Genomic DNA, 15572 nt, shown 5'->3' on the forward strand with positions numbered 1-15572 from the left:
TAAGCGACAAACTATAAATACACATCTGAAATTGCTGCGCATAAATTTTGTCCTACTAAATTTCAATACGCATTATACTCAGATGTAACTGAAATATGTGTCTTTGTTTCGCCCTCTACACTAATTCTATGTATTCTATATGTGTCCACAATTCATCGCAACTGATAGCTATATGTTATACCCACCTATGGCCATCAGAGCGTTGCGTCTCCGCTTTTCGGTACACCCTGTTGCTGTAGCTACCCCTGCAAAAATCGCGAGTCCAATTAACATTGCGATGTCCTACGACGGGACCATATACTCCAGCTCCGCATTACGTCAGAGTAATCCATGGAGTACCCACAGTCCAATAAACATCGTGTAGTGATTACAATCGTTAAAAACGAGCAATGATCGGCTTACAATATGTTCGTGTAGAAATATGAGTTGGTCCATTGCTGCATTACAGTGGAGTACAATGGTAAGTACTCCAGTGTCCCTGCAAAAATCGTTGGATCATGTGGTCCACTGGAGTACTTACCATTGTATTCCACTGTAATGCAGCAATGGACCAACTCATATTTCTACACGAACATATTGTAAGCTGATCATTGCTCGTTTTTAATGATTGTAATCACTACACGATGTTTATTGGACTGTGGGTACTCCATGGATTACTCTGACGTAATGCGGAGCTGGAGTATATGGTCCCGTCGTAGGACATCGCAATGTTAATTGGACCATATTTTTTGTATGAATTGTGGTTAATTTTGGAGCACTCGGTTGGTCCATAGCGAGTACTCCATACATGCATGGAGTACTCGCGATTTTTGCAGGGTGTTTAACCACAGCCGCTAGATGGGTCTCCTAAGCATTATCTAAGCGAAGATAGGCGTTTTTTTACACGCGCAAACGAAACGTATACGCGCGTGTTAAAAAACACGGCTAATCATAAGCATTTTTTGATAATGCTTTTAAAATACACAAGGACCATTTATCATGTTTTATTATCTGCTTAACCTGGATTTCTATCCACCATGCAAATTTAAGAATGGTTTTTTGTTTGCATTAAAAAAAAAAATTTTATTTATAACGTAAATACTACGTCTTAAAAATACCATTATGTTATTTAAACATTACACTGAAATTTTATAATAAGCATTTTTAATTTACAAAAATTAGTAGAAATACACATCACAGACTTATGGACTAAACTCACTTTAATTGTTAAATAATGACTTACACGTATTTATATACAAAGCTAACGCAAATAATGGAGTGCGAATTAAAATATAAATTATTAATTTACCTAAACAAATAACTAATCGTTATGAGCATGTATGATCTTTCCATTTGATGTTGCACCAGCTGTTGAAGACTCCGTTGGTGTCGTGGTTGGCGTCATCGCACATAAAGAATTAGCTTCTTGTGTTTTCTGGGATTCAGAATAGGATGTTTTCAGCGCACCAATAAATTTGTTTTTACTTGTTTCTGGAGCACGGTTAATTAAAAGCTTTTTGATATTTTGAAATGGCGCATCGAAGAGTACAGTGAGCGCAACCGACGCCAGGAATATACAAATATATTCGTTTGTATCGAGCTGAAAAGAAAGAAACGGACATTGGAACGAAAATTACGCTAGGTATATAATAAAAATGGGGTGAAATATCTATTAACTTAAAGTACGTGTTTGTACAGAGTAAGATAAACCGTCGAGACTCAGAGCCGTCAAGGGGTTTTCAGCGCAATTCATAGCGTCTTCAACCCAATTGTCAACCTCTGGAGACAGGCGAGCGAGATTCCGGTGCCCTCAAGTTTTCCACGGAAGGAGGGAGTTGGATGACTGACCTAGACGGTTTAACTTGGTCATGCCAAATTATTTGTACTTTATTGGAGCTCCTTCCGAAACGTACCGGATCAATATCCGGTAAATGACCATCAACGTCACTAAACCTCCCCAAACTCTTTATCGCTACAACACATCGGGTTAGGCGGCTAACCCAGCAGGTTAGGGGCTTAAAATATACCCGCGGTAGGGATGCCTGTCGTAAAAGGCGACTAAAATACCAAATTGATTCAAGCGGTTGTGTAGCGCAACCTTTTCAGGTTGCCACCGCAATATATAACTTCTCCAAACCCAATTGTCAACCTCACCTATCCATGGCGAATCCTGTTTCATTAACAGCCGAGGCTGTGGCGGTCCTTGATCTAGGGGGTGGGAGGGCGGTATTGGTCCAGAAGGCAACATGTGGTCATAACAAATCTTTCCCGAGATGGTCGGGCTTGGTACCGGAACGTACCGGATCTGCATCCGGCAAGGGATCATCAACATCGCAAACACTCCCCAAGGCCTTCGGGGAGCGTCCTTATCGCTACGACAACAACAACGCGTAGCAGTAGGACTACCTCAGAGATAAACATCTATCGTCTTTTAAAATGCCTTATCTTAACAAATGCATTTGTATAACGTCCTGACTCAGGACGTTTTTCAAAAATAACCGATTTGAATTTCAGAACCCCCCTATCTCAAAATATGTCGGGGAAAATGCTCTATCCGAATCGACCGATCTGTGTAATCGATTTAGTAATACTGGGTCTACTCACCGATAGAACGCTTGGTAAAAGCATACTCTTTTAACGCGTATGGAAGAGGCAGACGTGAGTTTAGCCATAGGAGTGCGATGTGTCATTGTCGAAATCGTTACCACAACAGTCGCGGTAATCCCTTTAAGAGTACCGGTACCGGAGTGTATTGCATAAATCTTGTAATGTAGCTAGAAAGACACTCCTCGTAGGTTTTTGGGTATGCTCCGGTTACGAGAACCATTAAGGTACAAGCCCCGCCCTCTTATTACATGAGGAAGTTGGAATCACCGGGGCCTCGCTTCTTAATATGTGTATGATACATTCTTTTTTATAACAAGATTTGACTCACGGTTCCCCCAGCGGGTTAGGGGGGGTCAGAATATACCCGCGGTAGGTATGCCTGTCGTAAGAGGCGACTAAAATACCAGATTCAAGGGGCTGTGTAGCGCAACCCTGCAGGTTGCCAGCGTAACATATAGCTTCTCCAAACCCAATTGTCAACCTCACCTATCCGCGGCGAATCCTGTTTCACTAACAGACGAGGCTCTGGCGACCCTAAGCTCCTTATGGAACTTGGGGTTGGGGAGGGAGGGGATGGCCTGAAGGTTTAATGTGGCCACATAAATCGTTCCCGAGATGGTCGGGCCAGCACCTTAATGGTGCTGTGGTACCGGAGCGTACCGGATCTGTATCCGGCAAAGGACCATCACATCGATAACACTCCCCAAAGCCTTCGGGGAGCAACCTTATCGCTACAACAACAACAACAACAACAACTCACGTAGGTGAGGTTGACAGTTGTAAAAAGTTGCAAATTGTGCTGTCAGCGGTTTGAAAACAGTCGAGTTTTATTGTCGTTGATGTATGTATACTTTTAGGTGCGGCCAAGGGGGAAACTTTTACGGAAACAAAGAACAGCACAAATGAAAATATACTACAGGTTGTGCAACATGCTGTTGTTGTATTAATAGTGTTTCGCCCCATTCAATGGGCGCGACCACTCACAAATTGTCATCAAATTCCTCTAACGGTAGTCCAAGGAATCTGGCTGTTTCAACAGGGGCGGGCCATAGGGAGATAGGTGTTAGAGGCGTAGGGTCCACTTTACATGTGGGGACACATCACATGCAGGACATACATTACGTATGTCGGGGTTGATTTTGGACAAGTAAGAGTTTAACCTGTTACAGTATCCAGAACGAAGTTCGGCCAGGTTGACTCGTGTCTCCCTTGGTAGTGTGCTTTCTTCTTCTGCAAGGGTTGGATATTGCATATTAATAACGGGGATCACCGGGCGCGTCCTGACAAAGGCGTGTACCGATTCTGGGGGAATTTGGCTAAGGACCTGCTTATGCTTGCCTGGATCCAACGTCTGTGTTGCCAGGTGACGGATCTCGTGAAACATCAATATTCTTATCGCTACAACAACATCCACAGTGATATATTACAATGAAAAAGATTAACTTATAAATAAATTTTTGACATTATGAAACGCTATCTTCACATCTCATTCTACCACTTCCTCACCCCCTCCCCATTTTTTGCGGAGTATTGTCGGTGTTAATAGTATTTTGCAGAATATATGCATATCCGCACCTCTGTATACCTGCGAGGGTATATATCGACTGCGCTGGCGATGGATATATCTCAAGAGCTGTGATACTCCCTCATATTCATTCGCTGTGCTGGATATACTGTGCATTATTATACTCTTTGTTATTTCCTGCCCCTAGGGTGTCTGAGGTTCCCCTGTAAAGCACTAATGTCTGGGCGGTTGCCACTCCGGGAAGTGTTTTTGTTTACAATTCTAGCCGTTTTTAATCGGTAAAAGAAAAACCGACTCTTCGGTACGTAGAGCCAGATTGCTTATATGTAAATGACTATATTTTTTCACATGTTTGGGTCGTCTACTTACAATAATAGTAAAGAAATTGTAATAATGTTGAACATGTCGCCTGCGACCCACATTGAAAAAGAACACAGGAAATTGTGTAAGGTAAATGGCATAGGACAACTTGGTGGATACCTGAAAACCTTTCCACGATAGCATGTTTGTGAATATATCTAAACAAAAAAAAAGCAGCAACAAATAATGAGAATGTAATTAAAAATTAATAGCAATAGTAATTAATTATAATTGAGCTTACTTTTGTATCCATTGTGTGAAACAAAAACAATCCATGTGAAGAATATGCACCAAGCGATCGGTGCAAATGCTGCATATATGGCCGCATGTGTTGTATTGTATTGATAGCTGATGTCACCCATTGGCGCTGGCCCCAGTAGCGATATCAGCACGCAGAAGGTCGAAACTATCCAACCGAGTCGAAGTTGTGCATTCGATAATTGTATGCCACGATATTTACGCAAACAATAGCCGAGTAAAATGCCCATTATGTAGACAGTGGATCGATGTGGCGGGAATGAGTACATATAGTCGGCGGTGCGGAAAAGGCGTTGGATACTAATCAGTATAAAAATAAAGTTAAACCTTTTTAAGAAAGGGAAACCTCTCAGGCATGTCCTATCCCACATTAGCTACCTCCATATGCATATTAAAATAAGAGTTAGACCGTAGGAGGGTTTTTGAATAGAAACCAACAGAACGTTTGGGTTTTGTCTATAATTGATCGAATGCCGAAGTGAGGGAGTTACGACCCCGCCGACCCCCAAACAACCAACGCATCAGATTGCTTGTACATGACCACAAGCCGAAGAAATGGGAGGAGGCATAGCCATGCCGATGTTCAAAAAACTTGGCAAAGAGGGATTTAATTATCTAGCGCATGACCAGGGTGGTGCCGCTAATAGAGAGGGAAACCAGCTAACGTAGGAGCATCTGTTTGTGGATATTGAAGCTTTTCGGCCGAGCATCTTATCGTCCGCCAGTAGCCAAGAAATTTGAAACCATTCTGCTTCCCTACTTCACTGCCCACTTGCCAAGCATAAGCATGGCTTATGGAAACTACATATCAATACCACCGCGCTAAACTCCACTAACACGCCATTAATTTAAATCAAAATCGCCATTGTATCCTACACCGATGTCTGCACAATAATGACCGCAGGTCCAAGCCCACACATCGATGAGCTTTGTAATAAAATAAACAACTATCTCCCTGATCTCTACGGGCTTTTCGCCTCGCGAAACCTTACATTGTCACCCTACAAATAATCGGTGACCTTAATCACAACATGAACACGGCATTACGCTACCGACTGCCTTACACCCAAAAATACTAGGCGTAACGTTAGATCAGCATGCAACCGCAATTGTACCAAAAATTTAGGGCCGTAAAAAAATCTTCAAATCTCTTGCCGGCAGCATTTGCGGTAAAGACAAAGAAACGCGCATTAACACTTACAAAGCAATTGGCCGGCCGATGGGATGCTACACGTCCCTGATATGGTCGCCAAGCCTAAAAGTTACACACTGTAAGAAATTACAGGCCTGCCAAAATACCACTCTCAGAAGCGCTACGGGCTGTCTTCTTATGTACCCAGAACACCACCTACATAATGAGGCGACATTACTTCCCATTAGGGAGAGAAACGAAATGCTGAACAAACAGTTTCTGTTGAATACCCAGAAACCTGGGCATCCCAACAGACATCTGATTGAAGAGGCCCCACCTCCAAGGGGCTTAAGAAGTCATTTCCGCAAGCATTATGAGGAAATACGGCACCAGAAAACACAGCCGTATGAAGTTAAAAACACAAACAGGTCATCAGTGATATCCACAAATAGGCGTCGGACCTCTTCGCCGGGATTTGCCCGGAGAACCCAGTTCTTGAAGAAAAATACCCAGAACTTGAAGAAGAGGAACGCACTCTTCCTAGAGAGGGTGTTGATGACAATGATCGGTCGCGCCTATTGGATGGAAGAAGTGCCGCAACAACAAAAACAACAACAACAGCTATTCTAAACCAAACGAGGCTTCAAAAAAAGCGACACCATATTGTGCGATTTTCATAACCTGACACTGTATAGATATCGGCAGATCTAGCCCCGATCCTACAATTTTAAGCATATAAAAATAAAACGCAAGCTACGATATACCTCCGGGGAGATTAAGGCCGAGCTTCTCTTCCAATTTGTTTCGTGCAATTTTGTTATATTTTTTCCACAAACTGCAGGGATTATACCTACGTGTTATATGCCGCCTTCGAATAGCATATACATTTTTCCTGAGAAGATTTTCATGGCAGAACTACGCTCGGAGTATTTCCAAAACTTTTTTCTTAAGATTTTGATGTTGCTTTTCCAGGGCCTTGAACTCAGGACCTTTTGTGTGGTAGGCAAGTACGCCATCGCCACACAACGACGGCCGTAGCGTATGTATAGGATATTGATATAATAAGCCTTCTCCGCATTGGATAAAGAGGCGAAAAAGGGGCTTCTGCCGTGAGCAACGAAAAGACGAAGTAGTTGTAGGCATCAAAGAATTGGCACATTCATGATTTGACAGACACGTTTCTATCAACGGATCGAAATCTGTGACTGTGAACGATTTAATCTATTTGAAAACAAGCGTTAACACCCAAAACAGTGCCAGCTTAGAAATCAAAGGGACAATAACTTTTGCCAACAAGTTCTATTTTGGACTGAGTGGGCCATTAAAATGTAAAGTGCTCTCTCGACGAACAAAATTCACACTCTATAAGCCTCTCCTCATAGCTGTCCTGATTTATGGCACGAAGTCATGGACTTTGTCAAGAGAAGATGGTATAGCCCTCAGAGAGGTAAAAGTTGGTGGAGGAATACTTGATCCCATTGGTGCAAACTGTTTATATTATCTAGCAGTCACCATCGAATGAGAAAACGGTAACAAAGTCTAATTGGGTAGCGAGCTTAGGAGTTAGAGAATACGGCGCCACCTGGGACATCCCTTTTTACATCCTTCTTCTTGGCTTCGGCGTTTCAATTATAAATTCGTCTGATACTTGCCGACCATTCAAATAATTTGTGATTGACCTTTAAGGACCGATATTAATGCAAAAACGATATTATGGACCCGCATCTAACTCTAAGATGATTAATCGGAGCAGTAACATATGTGAGATGGGGACAATTCGCATTCATAATATCCATATTTAATTGTCATTTTCAAAAAAAGATTTACCGTTCCATATATTTCATTTGGTGAAACTGGTTTTCGATCCGCGATCGTATCGTTTCGAAAATATTTAGAGCTTGAGGTACTCATATTATAAAATAAAAAAGCTTTATACTCACTTTGTGCCGAAGTAAATGTAATTGGACAACTGATTTACGATGGTGGTGTAGTATCGGGCAGCTGTACCAATGGCCGCGAGCACCAGTAAAGTAACTAAACCTTTCCGAGGCCACTTCCACAAGCCGAGTATCATTAGAGGTGCTACGGCGAAGAGCTCAGTATCAATACCCAAATGATGTGTGTGCGTAAGACACTATAATTAAAAGCAAAAACATTTGAGCAATAATAACAATTAATAGCATATCTACATATATATATATAAAGTGTAGGTCAAAGTACAACTAGACTTTCTTTAGAAATTTGTTGTGTATTCGTTAGATCACGCTTTGGATGATAGTTAGACCAAGATAGGAAGAGACACTAAGATGGTGAGGGATGAGAAGGCTGAGGTAAGTAAGAAATACAAATATGGAGATGAAAATTAAATTAAAGACTTAAATGGAAACATGTAGTGGCAAAAAAAGGATGGAGGTGCAGATGCAGAGAAAAAAGAAAAATTCCTTCCATTTATTGCTATAAAAATATTAAGGCAAGGTCCCCTTAATCGTCGTATTTGCTGTATTTTGATCAAATTTGAAACCATGGAAGCAACTAAAAAATTAAGACTTTACGACGAATACGTGGCTAACTTAGGTTGAACTGACCGGTCAATAAAGAACTCTCATAGACTGAATGTGTCCATAGTGCTACCAGAATTCGTTTGACGACCAAACAAAAAAACTTGAATTAGGTACTAGGATTTAAAAAACATAATAATAAATACTTGGCGCGATTTACCTTCCAGGAGATTTTGGCCGAGCTTCTCTTCCAATTTGCGACGTGTTTTTTTTTTAATTTTCCCTACAAATTGGCGGGACGAGATCTACATGTTTTACGCCGACTCCGAAGGCAGCTACAAGGAAGATGAGTTTCCACTGAGAAGCTTTTCATGACAGAAATACATTCGGAGTGTTTGCCCTGAGGCAACACCTCTTAGAAAAACATTTTCCTAATTGAAAAAACCTGTTTCCAAATTCTTGATGTTACTTTCCCAGGTACTAACATACATATTCTATAAAAAATACTAAAAGTTTTCTAGGACCTGGCTTTATTGCTGCCTCGAGATCTGGAAACTCTGCATCTACTAATAGCTGAAGCCTTGACCACGCGAGCGCAGCCCGTGAACATGCAACGTTCTCAACCGTTTCTTCCCGCAGCTCGCACTTCTTTCATCTGCACTTTTTGGCGAGGCCTAACTTATTAGAATGTGAGAAGGCTCCAGTAAGTATGCCCATAATGAGCCTTAAGTTTTCTTTTTTTGGAGATCTTAGGAATTTTGCAGCCCTTCGCTTCTGTACATGCCTTTGCGGCTTGATGATTACACTGGATCACAAATTCCATTTTTTTTTCTGCACCAGAGACGCCATTATGGAATTCCTATGTAAAATCACCCCCTGATTTCGAAAATCAAGGTTATTTTTAATTCTATGGTAACGTTTTTGAAATATTTACGAATAACGATTTTTTCCAAAAAAAACAAAAATTGGGTCCACTTAATCCTATATATCTCAAGAAGAATTGAGCAATTCCAAAACGGTTTAAAGCTTTTAAAAGGTAATAAAATTTGCTATAAACTGTGCATACTTGAATGCTTATAACTTTTGCATTAGTCCATCGATTTTGTTGAACGAAAGGCTATATTTTTTGTAATAAAACAGAGCTTAGAGAGAGAAAAACAAATCTGCAAAAAAATAAAAAGTTTTCGAGATCCTTCCTCGCATATTACAAATTTTTTTATATTTTTACAAAAAAAAAATGGAAAAAATCCGTAATGATTGTTCGTATCTTTGAATCTGCACGGCCTAGCAAAAGTGTGTGCAGTTTCTAGAAAATTTTATTACCTTTTAAAAGCTTCCAACCGTTTCGGAATTGCTCAATTCGTTCTTGAGATATATATGATTAAGTGGACCAAATTTTTTTTTGAAAAAACCGTTATTCGTAAATATCTCAAAAACGTTACCATAGAATTAAAAATAAGCTTGATTTTCGAAATCAGGGGGTGATTTTACATAGGAATTTCATAATCGCGTCTCTGGTGAATTTTGGCTGTAAACCAGTGTTATATGTGACTCTTGTCTCCTTTTGATTTCTTCCAAATGGACTGCAGAGTATATCGCCGATTGTAAGATTATTGTCTTACTTTCCGGCTGCTGCTTAAGCACGCGCCATCCAGAATTTCTGCTGCTTTCTTTACGGCTACAATTTCCGCCTGAAGAACACTGCAGTGATCTGACAGCCTGTAGGATCTACTGATTTTTGTATCGACACAGTTAACAGTAGACCCAGCCGCTTCCCACCCTTGCGGCAAACCTAAGGCTCTATTGTGGCCCCAAGATCTCTTTTGAAGCTCAGGCTCGCCCCTCCCACAAATTGTCATCCTCCCAGGAGCTCCTTGCAGCGGGACTGCTACATATTCTCTTGCTCCGGGAAGGTATCGAACTCAATCCGGGTCCGTCTCCTGACCCCGGTGCTGAAAAATGGTTTTGCTGCATCTGACGCATCTGACGGAAAAGAACCTTTTTAGGACGGTAATACTCTTGTCAGTGTGTCTCGTGTAAGGGATGGTTGCATCGGACAGGTTGTCCTGGGCTAGATCCCAAAACCAGCCGTCCGTGTAACTTCTATAAATCTTTTGTGGCTCGTTGCTGTCTACACCCTAGGGTGTCCCGTAGTCTACGCCTTAGCGCCCCCTACGCTGCCCGCTGCTGTTCGCGCCCCAGGGTGCCACCAACTCATACGGCTGCTCCCACTCATACCTACAATCTCTGTAGTAGAGTCGGGAGCAATGCCGAGCATCAGCCCATGCCCCCGCCCCGCCCCCTTTTTTCCGCCAGCAATTCTGTAGGTCATGGAAACAGACTCTTAGTCCCTACCTCTCTTTGCACCATTTGTCACCAAAGAATATACATATATGTTTGCGACATCCGCCCAATGTAGCTCCTGCCATGGACGGTGCCACTTTCCTAGATGTTCTGGTCTCCGCGACGGCAACCCCCCGACGGGTTTCATTGCGCCATGTTGCCAGGCCGCATAATCAAATACACCGGGTACCCCAATGCTTACCCAAGGACGTCCAATCCCAGGGCCACAACAACAGTTGCGTCCTAGCCTTCCACAACCCAGGCATAGTCACCCGTCACTTACTCCCAGAGTGACGACGTCTCCCCCCATGCACTCCAGAATTCTGCAGTTAAACTTTAATGCATTAAGTGGGAAGATCACGGACATAGTCGATTTCATGAAGCGGCACAACATCTGAATTGCCTCGATTCAAGAGACTAAACTCACAGCAAGATCTGCTCTGCAGACCTGTTCTGGCTATAATGTCCACAGAGCCTTTTATTATAACCCTATATCAGTCTTTTATTATACCCCTATATCAGTCTTTTCTTATACCCCTATATAAAAAGGTAGTAGGTCAAAAGTTGGGAACTACAGGGGTATTGCTAGACTTTCGGCTATTCCCAAAGTTTTTGAACAGATTGTTACCAGTCAACTTCAATATCAGTGCTCTTCCCTTTTATCTCCATGCCAACACGGCTTCATTCGTCAAAGGTCAACCACTACAAACTTGCTAGTATTTACTCCTTTAGTTATGGAAGGATTTTTAGCGAACAAGCAAACGGATGTTATCTATACTGATTTCAGCAAAGCATTCTATACCGTCAACTTTCTTATTCATAAGCTTGATTGACTGGGCTGAAAAGCTATTTTTCTAACCGGACCCAAAAAGTCCTGTTCAAGTGCAATCTCTCGGAATCGTTTGGAGTTTCCTCCGGTGTACCTCAGGGAAGTCATCTAGACCCTTTGCTCTTTACCCTGTTCATAAACGACTTGCCACAGATAATATTACATTCCCATATTATAATGTATGCGGATGATGTAAAACGTTGCTACACTTACTGTCCTACCGATTTGAGTTCCTGAAGGTGATGGCCGACTTAGACTCGTTCCATTGTTGGTGCACAACAAATTTACTAGCTTTAAATTGCTCTAAATGTAAGCATATGACATTTCACCGAGTGAAACCAGTTTTGAAATCGTATGTAATAGATGGTACCCCTTTGGAGCGTATATCTATTGTAAATGATCTAGGTGTTCTTTTTGATCCGAAACTGAGTTTCAACATGCATATTTCATCTATTGCCAACAAAGCGTTGGGAGTACTTGGGTTCATTAAAAGATGGGCTAAAGAGTTCGATGATCCGTATCTCACTAAGATTCTTTACACATCGCTGGTCCGTCCAATACTCGAGTATTGCTCATGCATTTGGTGCCCTGTTTCTCAAACTCATATAAAGCATCTTGAGTCAGTTCAAAAGCAGTTTTTGATATTCACATTACGTGGCCTTAACTGGGACACTCCACCTTCCACCATGCAGAAATATACTTCTTCTTATTAGCTTACCCACTCTGGAAAACCGGAGAATATTACTGAGGGTATTGTTCATCCATAAGCTCATTATTGGAGAAATTGATTCTGATGACCTTCTCAGCCGATTGTTTTTTGCAGTTCCTCCTAGGGTTTCCAGACACTACGTTCCTTTTTATTTACCCCTTTGTCGGCGAAACTTTGCTAAAAATAATCCTCTGCTTATCTGGTGCTCGCACTACAATGACTTTTATAGCTGTCTGTCTTGAATGTACTTTTGCCACTATACGTAATGCAATACTCGCCTATCTAAACTAAGAGATACAAGCTAATTTATTTTTTAAAAGCTGGAATTATTATTTCTTCCGGAGAAAACAGGCACGATATCGTATAAGGATGGATTGCATACATCGGTACTTCAACCGGTTCGCGCGTTCCCCCTACTGGGCATCCGGCTCCTTTATGAGCACGTCGCGTCAGCCCCCTTATGGGCACCAAGCTCCTTTCTGAGCACCTCGAGTAAGCTCCCTTCTGAGCTCCTCACGATGACCCGCCACTGGAGACGCTTATATTAATCTTATATATACTATATATATATTATACTTTAAATTTTAAGTAGTCGACCGCTTTGTTTTTGAGTCGACTATAATTTTAAATAAATAAATAAAAAAATATCGCGAGAGCGGAAATGGAGGCGGCCTCGCGTTTATCATACACCATTCTGTGCAATATCATATATTTGATCCCGACATCGGCCGCAGGGACAGTGTCTTAGAACGTCAATGCCTATCTGTCCGGTCAGGCGATGCAAACCTAGAAATCATCAACATCTACATCCCTCCTGCCACCTGTTGCCCCAGTGGATATCACCCTAATATCAGAGCCTTACTCACTGGCAACAATCGCATTATCTTAGGCGATTTCAATGCCCATCACGATATATGGCATTCAAACTTGCGGGCGGACAGTAGGGGTGAGATGTTGGCGGATCAAATAGAAGAAACGACGTTCTGCACAATAAACGGAGAGGCCCCCACACGTATGGTAGGAAGCTGTCACAGTTCGCCGGATATATCAATCGTGAGCGCAGAACTCGTAAATTGCGTCAACAGGCAGCCGATGGTAACATTGGCATCCGACCACCTGCCTATACTTATTTCACTCGAGCGTACCGCCGACTTCATCGTCACAGGAAAACGCAATTTCATAAACTTTAAAAAAGGTAAGTGGGACGAATACAAATCCTTTACAGACAACCGCTTTGCTGCCCTCCCTATCCCGACTGATGCCCGCCAAGGGGGGCGTGCTTTCCGCAAGGTCATTGAATCTGCCTCGGCTCGCTTCATTTCCGGCGATCCGTCTAGGCACAATGAAAAAGTTTCCATTGCCTTTGGCGATAAATTGCTGCCGGATGCGAAAAAATGCACGACCACTTTCTGCCGACAATATATAATGCATTCTACGGTCGACAAAGATAGACGGAGGACCAACAGACACGTACATAAACATAAATTCAGGGCGTCAACAATTACCATCACCGCCAAAGAGTTTGAGGATGTCATCGGTCATGCTAAACCATCCAAAGCAGTGGGCGCAGACGGCATAGCCATGCCGATGCTTAAAAGCCTAGGGAAAGAGGGTTTCAAACTTTTAGCACATGTCTTCAACCTGTCTCTTTCCACCTTTGACATCCCCGAAAAATGGAAAATGGCCAAGGTGGTCCCGCTACTAAAGCCTAGGAAACCAGCTAACATAAGGGAGTCATATCGCCCGATATCTCTCCTATCGACAGCAGCCGAGACGCTTGAAGCCATTTTGCTCCATTACTTCAAAGCAAATTTGCAGTTAGCCTGTCATCAGCATGGCTTCAGAAAACTCCATGGCACCACCACCGCGCTAAATGCCAATAGCACCCAGATATATTGCGGTTTAAATCAAAGCATCAACCATAGAACAGTACTCGTTGCGCTAGACCTATCATAAGCTTTTGATACGGTCAATCATGGTACGTTACTGCAAGACCTGGAAGGGTCTACCCTTCCCCCATGTCTTAAAAGGTGGACCGCAAATTATCTGGGGGTCGGCAGGCATCGGTGCAATTTAGAAACGAAACATCAAAACCAAGGATAATTAAACAAGGGATGCCACAGGGTGTTGTCCTATCTCTACTTTTGTTTAATTTCTACATATCTAAGCTACCTTCGCCACCAGAAGGAGTTACTATCGTTTCCTACGCCGATAACTGCACAATAATGGCCACAGGCTCAGGCCCACAGATCGATGAGCTTTGCAGCAGAATAAACGGCTGCCTCCCTGATCTCTCCAGTTTTTTCGCCTCGCGAAACCTGGCATTATCACCGACTAAATCCTCCGCGACCTTATTTACAACAGGGACGTCCCAAATGTCGACCATTTTGAACATCCACGTCGATGGCACTACGCTACCGACTGTCCTAAACCCCAAAATCTTGGGTGTGACGTTTGATCAGGATCTACATTTTGGTGAGCATGCAGCCGCAATTGTACCGAAAATCCAGAGCCGTAATAAAATCCTCAAATCCCTTGCTGGCAGTACTTGGGGAAAAGACAAAGAAACGCTCATTACCACATACAAAGCAATTAGCCAGCCGATTGCATGCTACGCGTCCCCTATATGGTCGCCAAGCCAAAAAAGTACTCACTGGAAGAAGTTACAGTCCTGCCAAAATACTGCTCTCAGAACTGCCACGGGCTGTCTTCTTATGTCCCCAGAACATCATCTGCATAATGAGATGAGAATACTCCCCATCAGAGAGAAATGAGATGTTAACCAAACAGTTCCTGTTGAATACCCAGAAACCTGGGCATATCTGATTGATGAGCCAACACCGCCTAGGGGCTTAAGGAGTCATCTCCGTAAACATTATGAGGTTCGGGCTGTCTTCTTATGTCCCCAGAACATCATCTGCATAATGAGGTGAGAATACTCCCCATCAGAGATAATTGTTAATCTGTGTACCCACTCAAGTTTTTTGGCAAACGTACTTTTTTGTGTGGCTGTCCACCAAACGAGAACCTCAGTTTATTATGGGAATGACAATTGCCGTAAATACCTAATGGGAGGGTATGAGGCTCCACATGTGTCCTTTCATCTTCCTTAACGAATACAGTGCCACGGAGGCTTTCTTCGCTCTCTATTTCACATGGAGTTTCCACGATAACTTACTATCTAGTATAATTCATAGATAACGAATACGAGACGCATAATTATGATGATCAGAAATGAAGAATTGAGCCAATACGTTTATGCCACAGCCTATGAAACTACTTTTGGCAGTTTTTGAGGGGGTATACGGAATTTTGCTTTTGAATTAATAAAA

General features: G+C 42.4%; 1 protein-coding gene across 10 annotated transcripts in view; it reads right to left on the reverse strand.

Moving 5' to 3' along the window:
- Nucleotides 1–1051: 1051 nt before the first annotated feature.
- drd (drop dead) overlaps nucleotides 1052–15572 on the reverse strand; it is a 115231-nt gene continuing 100710 nt past the window's right edge. For all 10 annotated transcript variants that reach the window (XM_067781907.1, XM_067781909.1, XM_067781900.1 and 7 more), the window contains 4 exons: nucleotides 7802–7995; nucleotides 4713–5029; nucleotides 4481–4629; nucleotides 1052–1579 (listed from right to left, as the gene is read on the reverse strand). In XM_067781907.1, the coding sequence (XP_067638008.1) occupies nucleotides 1301–1579; nucleotides 4481–4629; nucleotides 4713–5029; nucleotides 7802–7995 (939 nt within the window). In that variant the 3' untranslated portion in view covers nucleotides 1052–1300. The remainder of the gene's footprint in view (nucleotides 1580–4480; nucleotides 4630–4712; nucleotides 5030–7801; nucleotides 7996–15572) is intronic.

The sequence above is a fragment of the Eurosta solidaginis genome, chromosome 4 (genome assembly GCF_040869045.1).
Source record: "Eurosta solidaginis isolate ZX-2024a chromosome 4, ASM4086904v1, whole genome shotgun sequence".
NCBI lineage: Eukaryota > Metazoa > Arthropoda > Insecta > Diptera > Tephritidae > Eurosta > Eurosta solidaginis.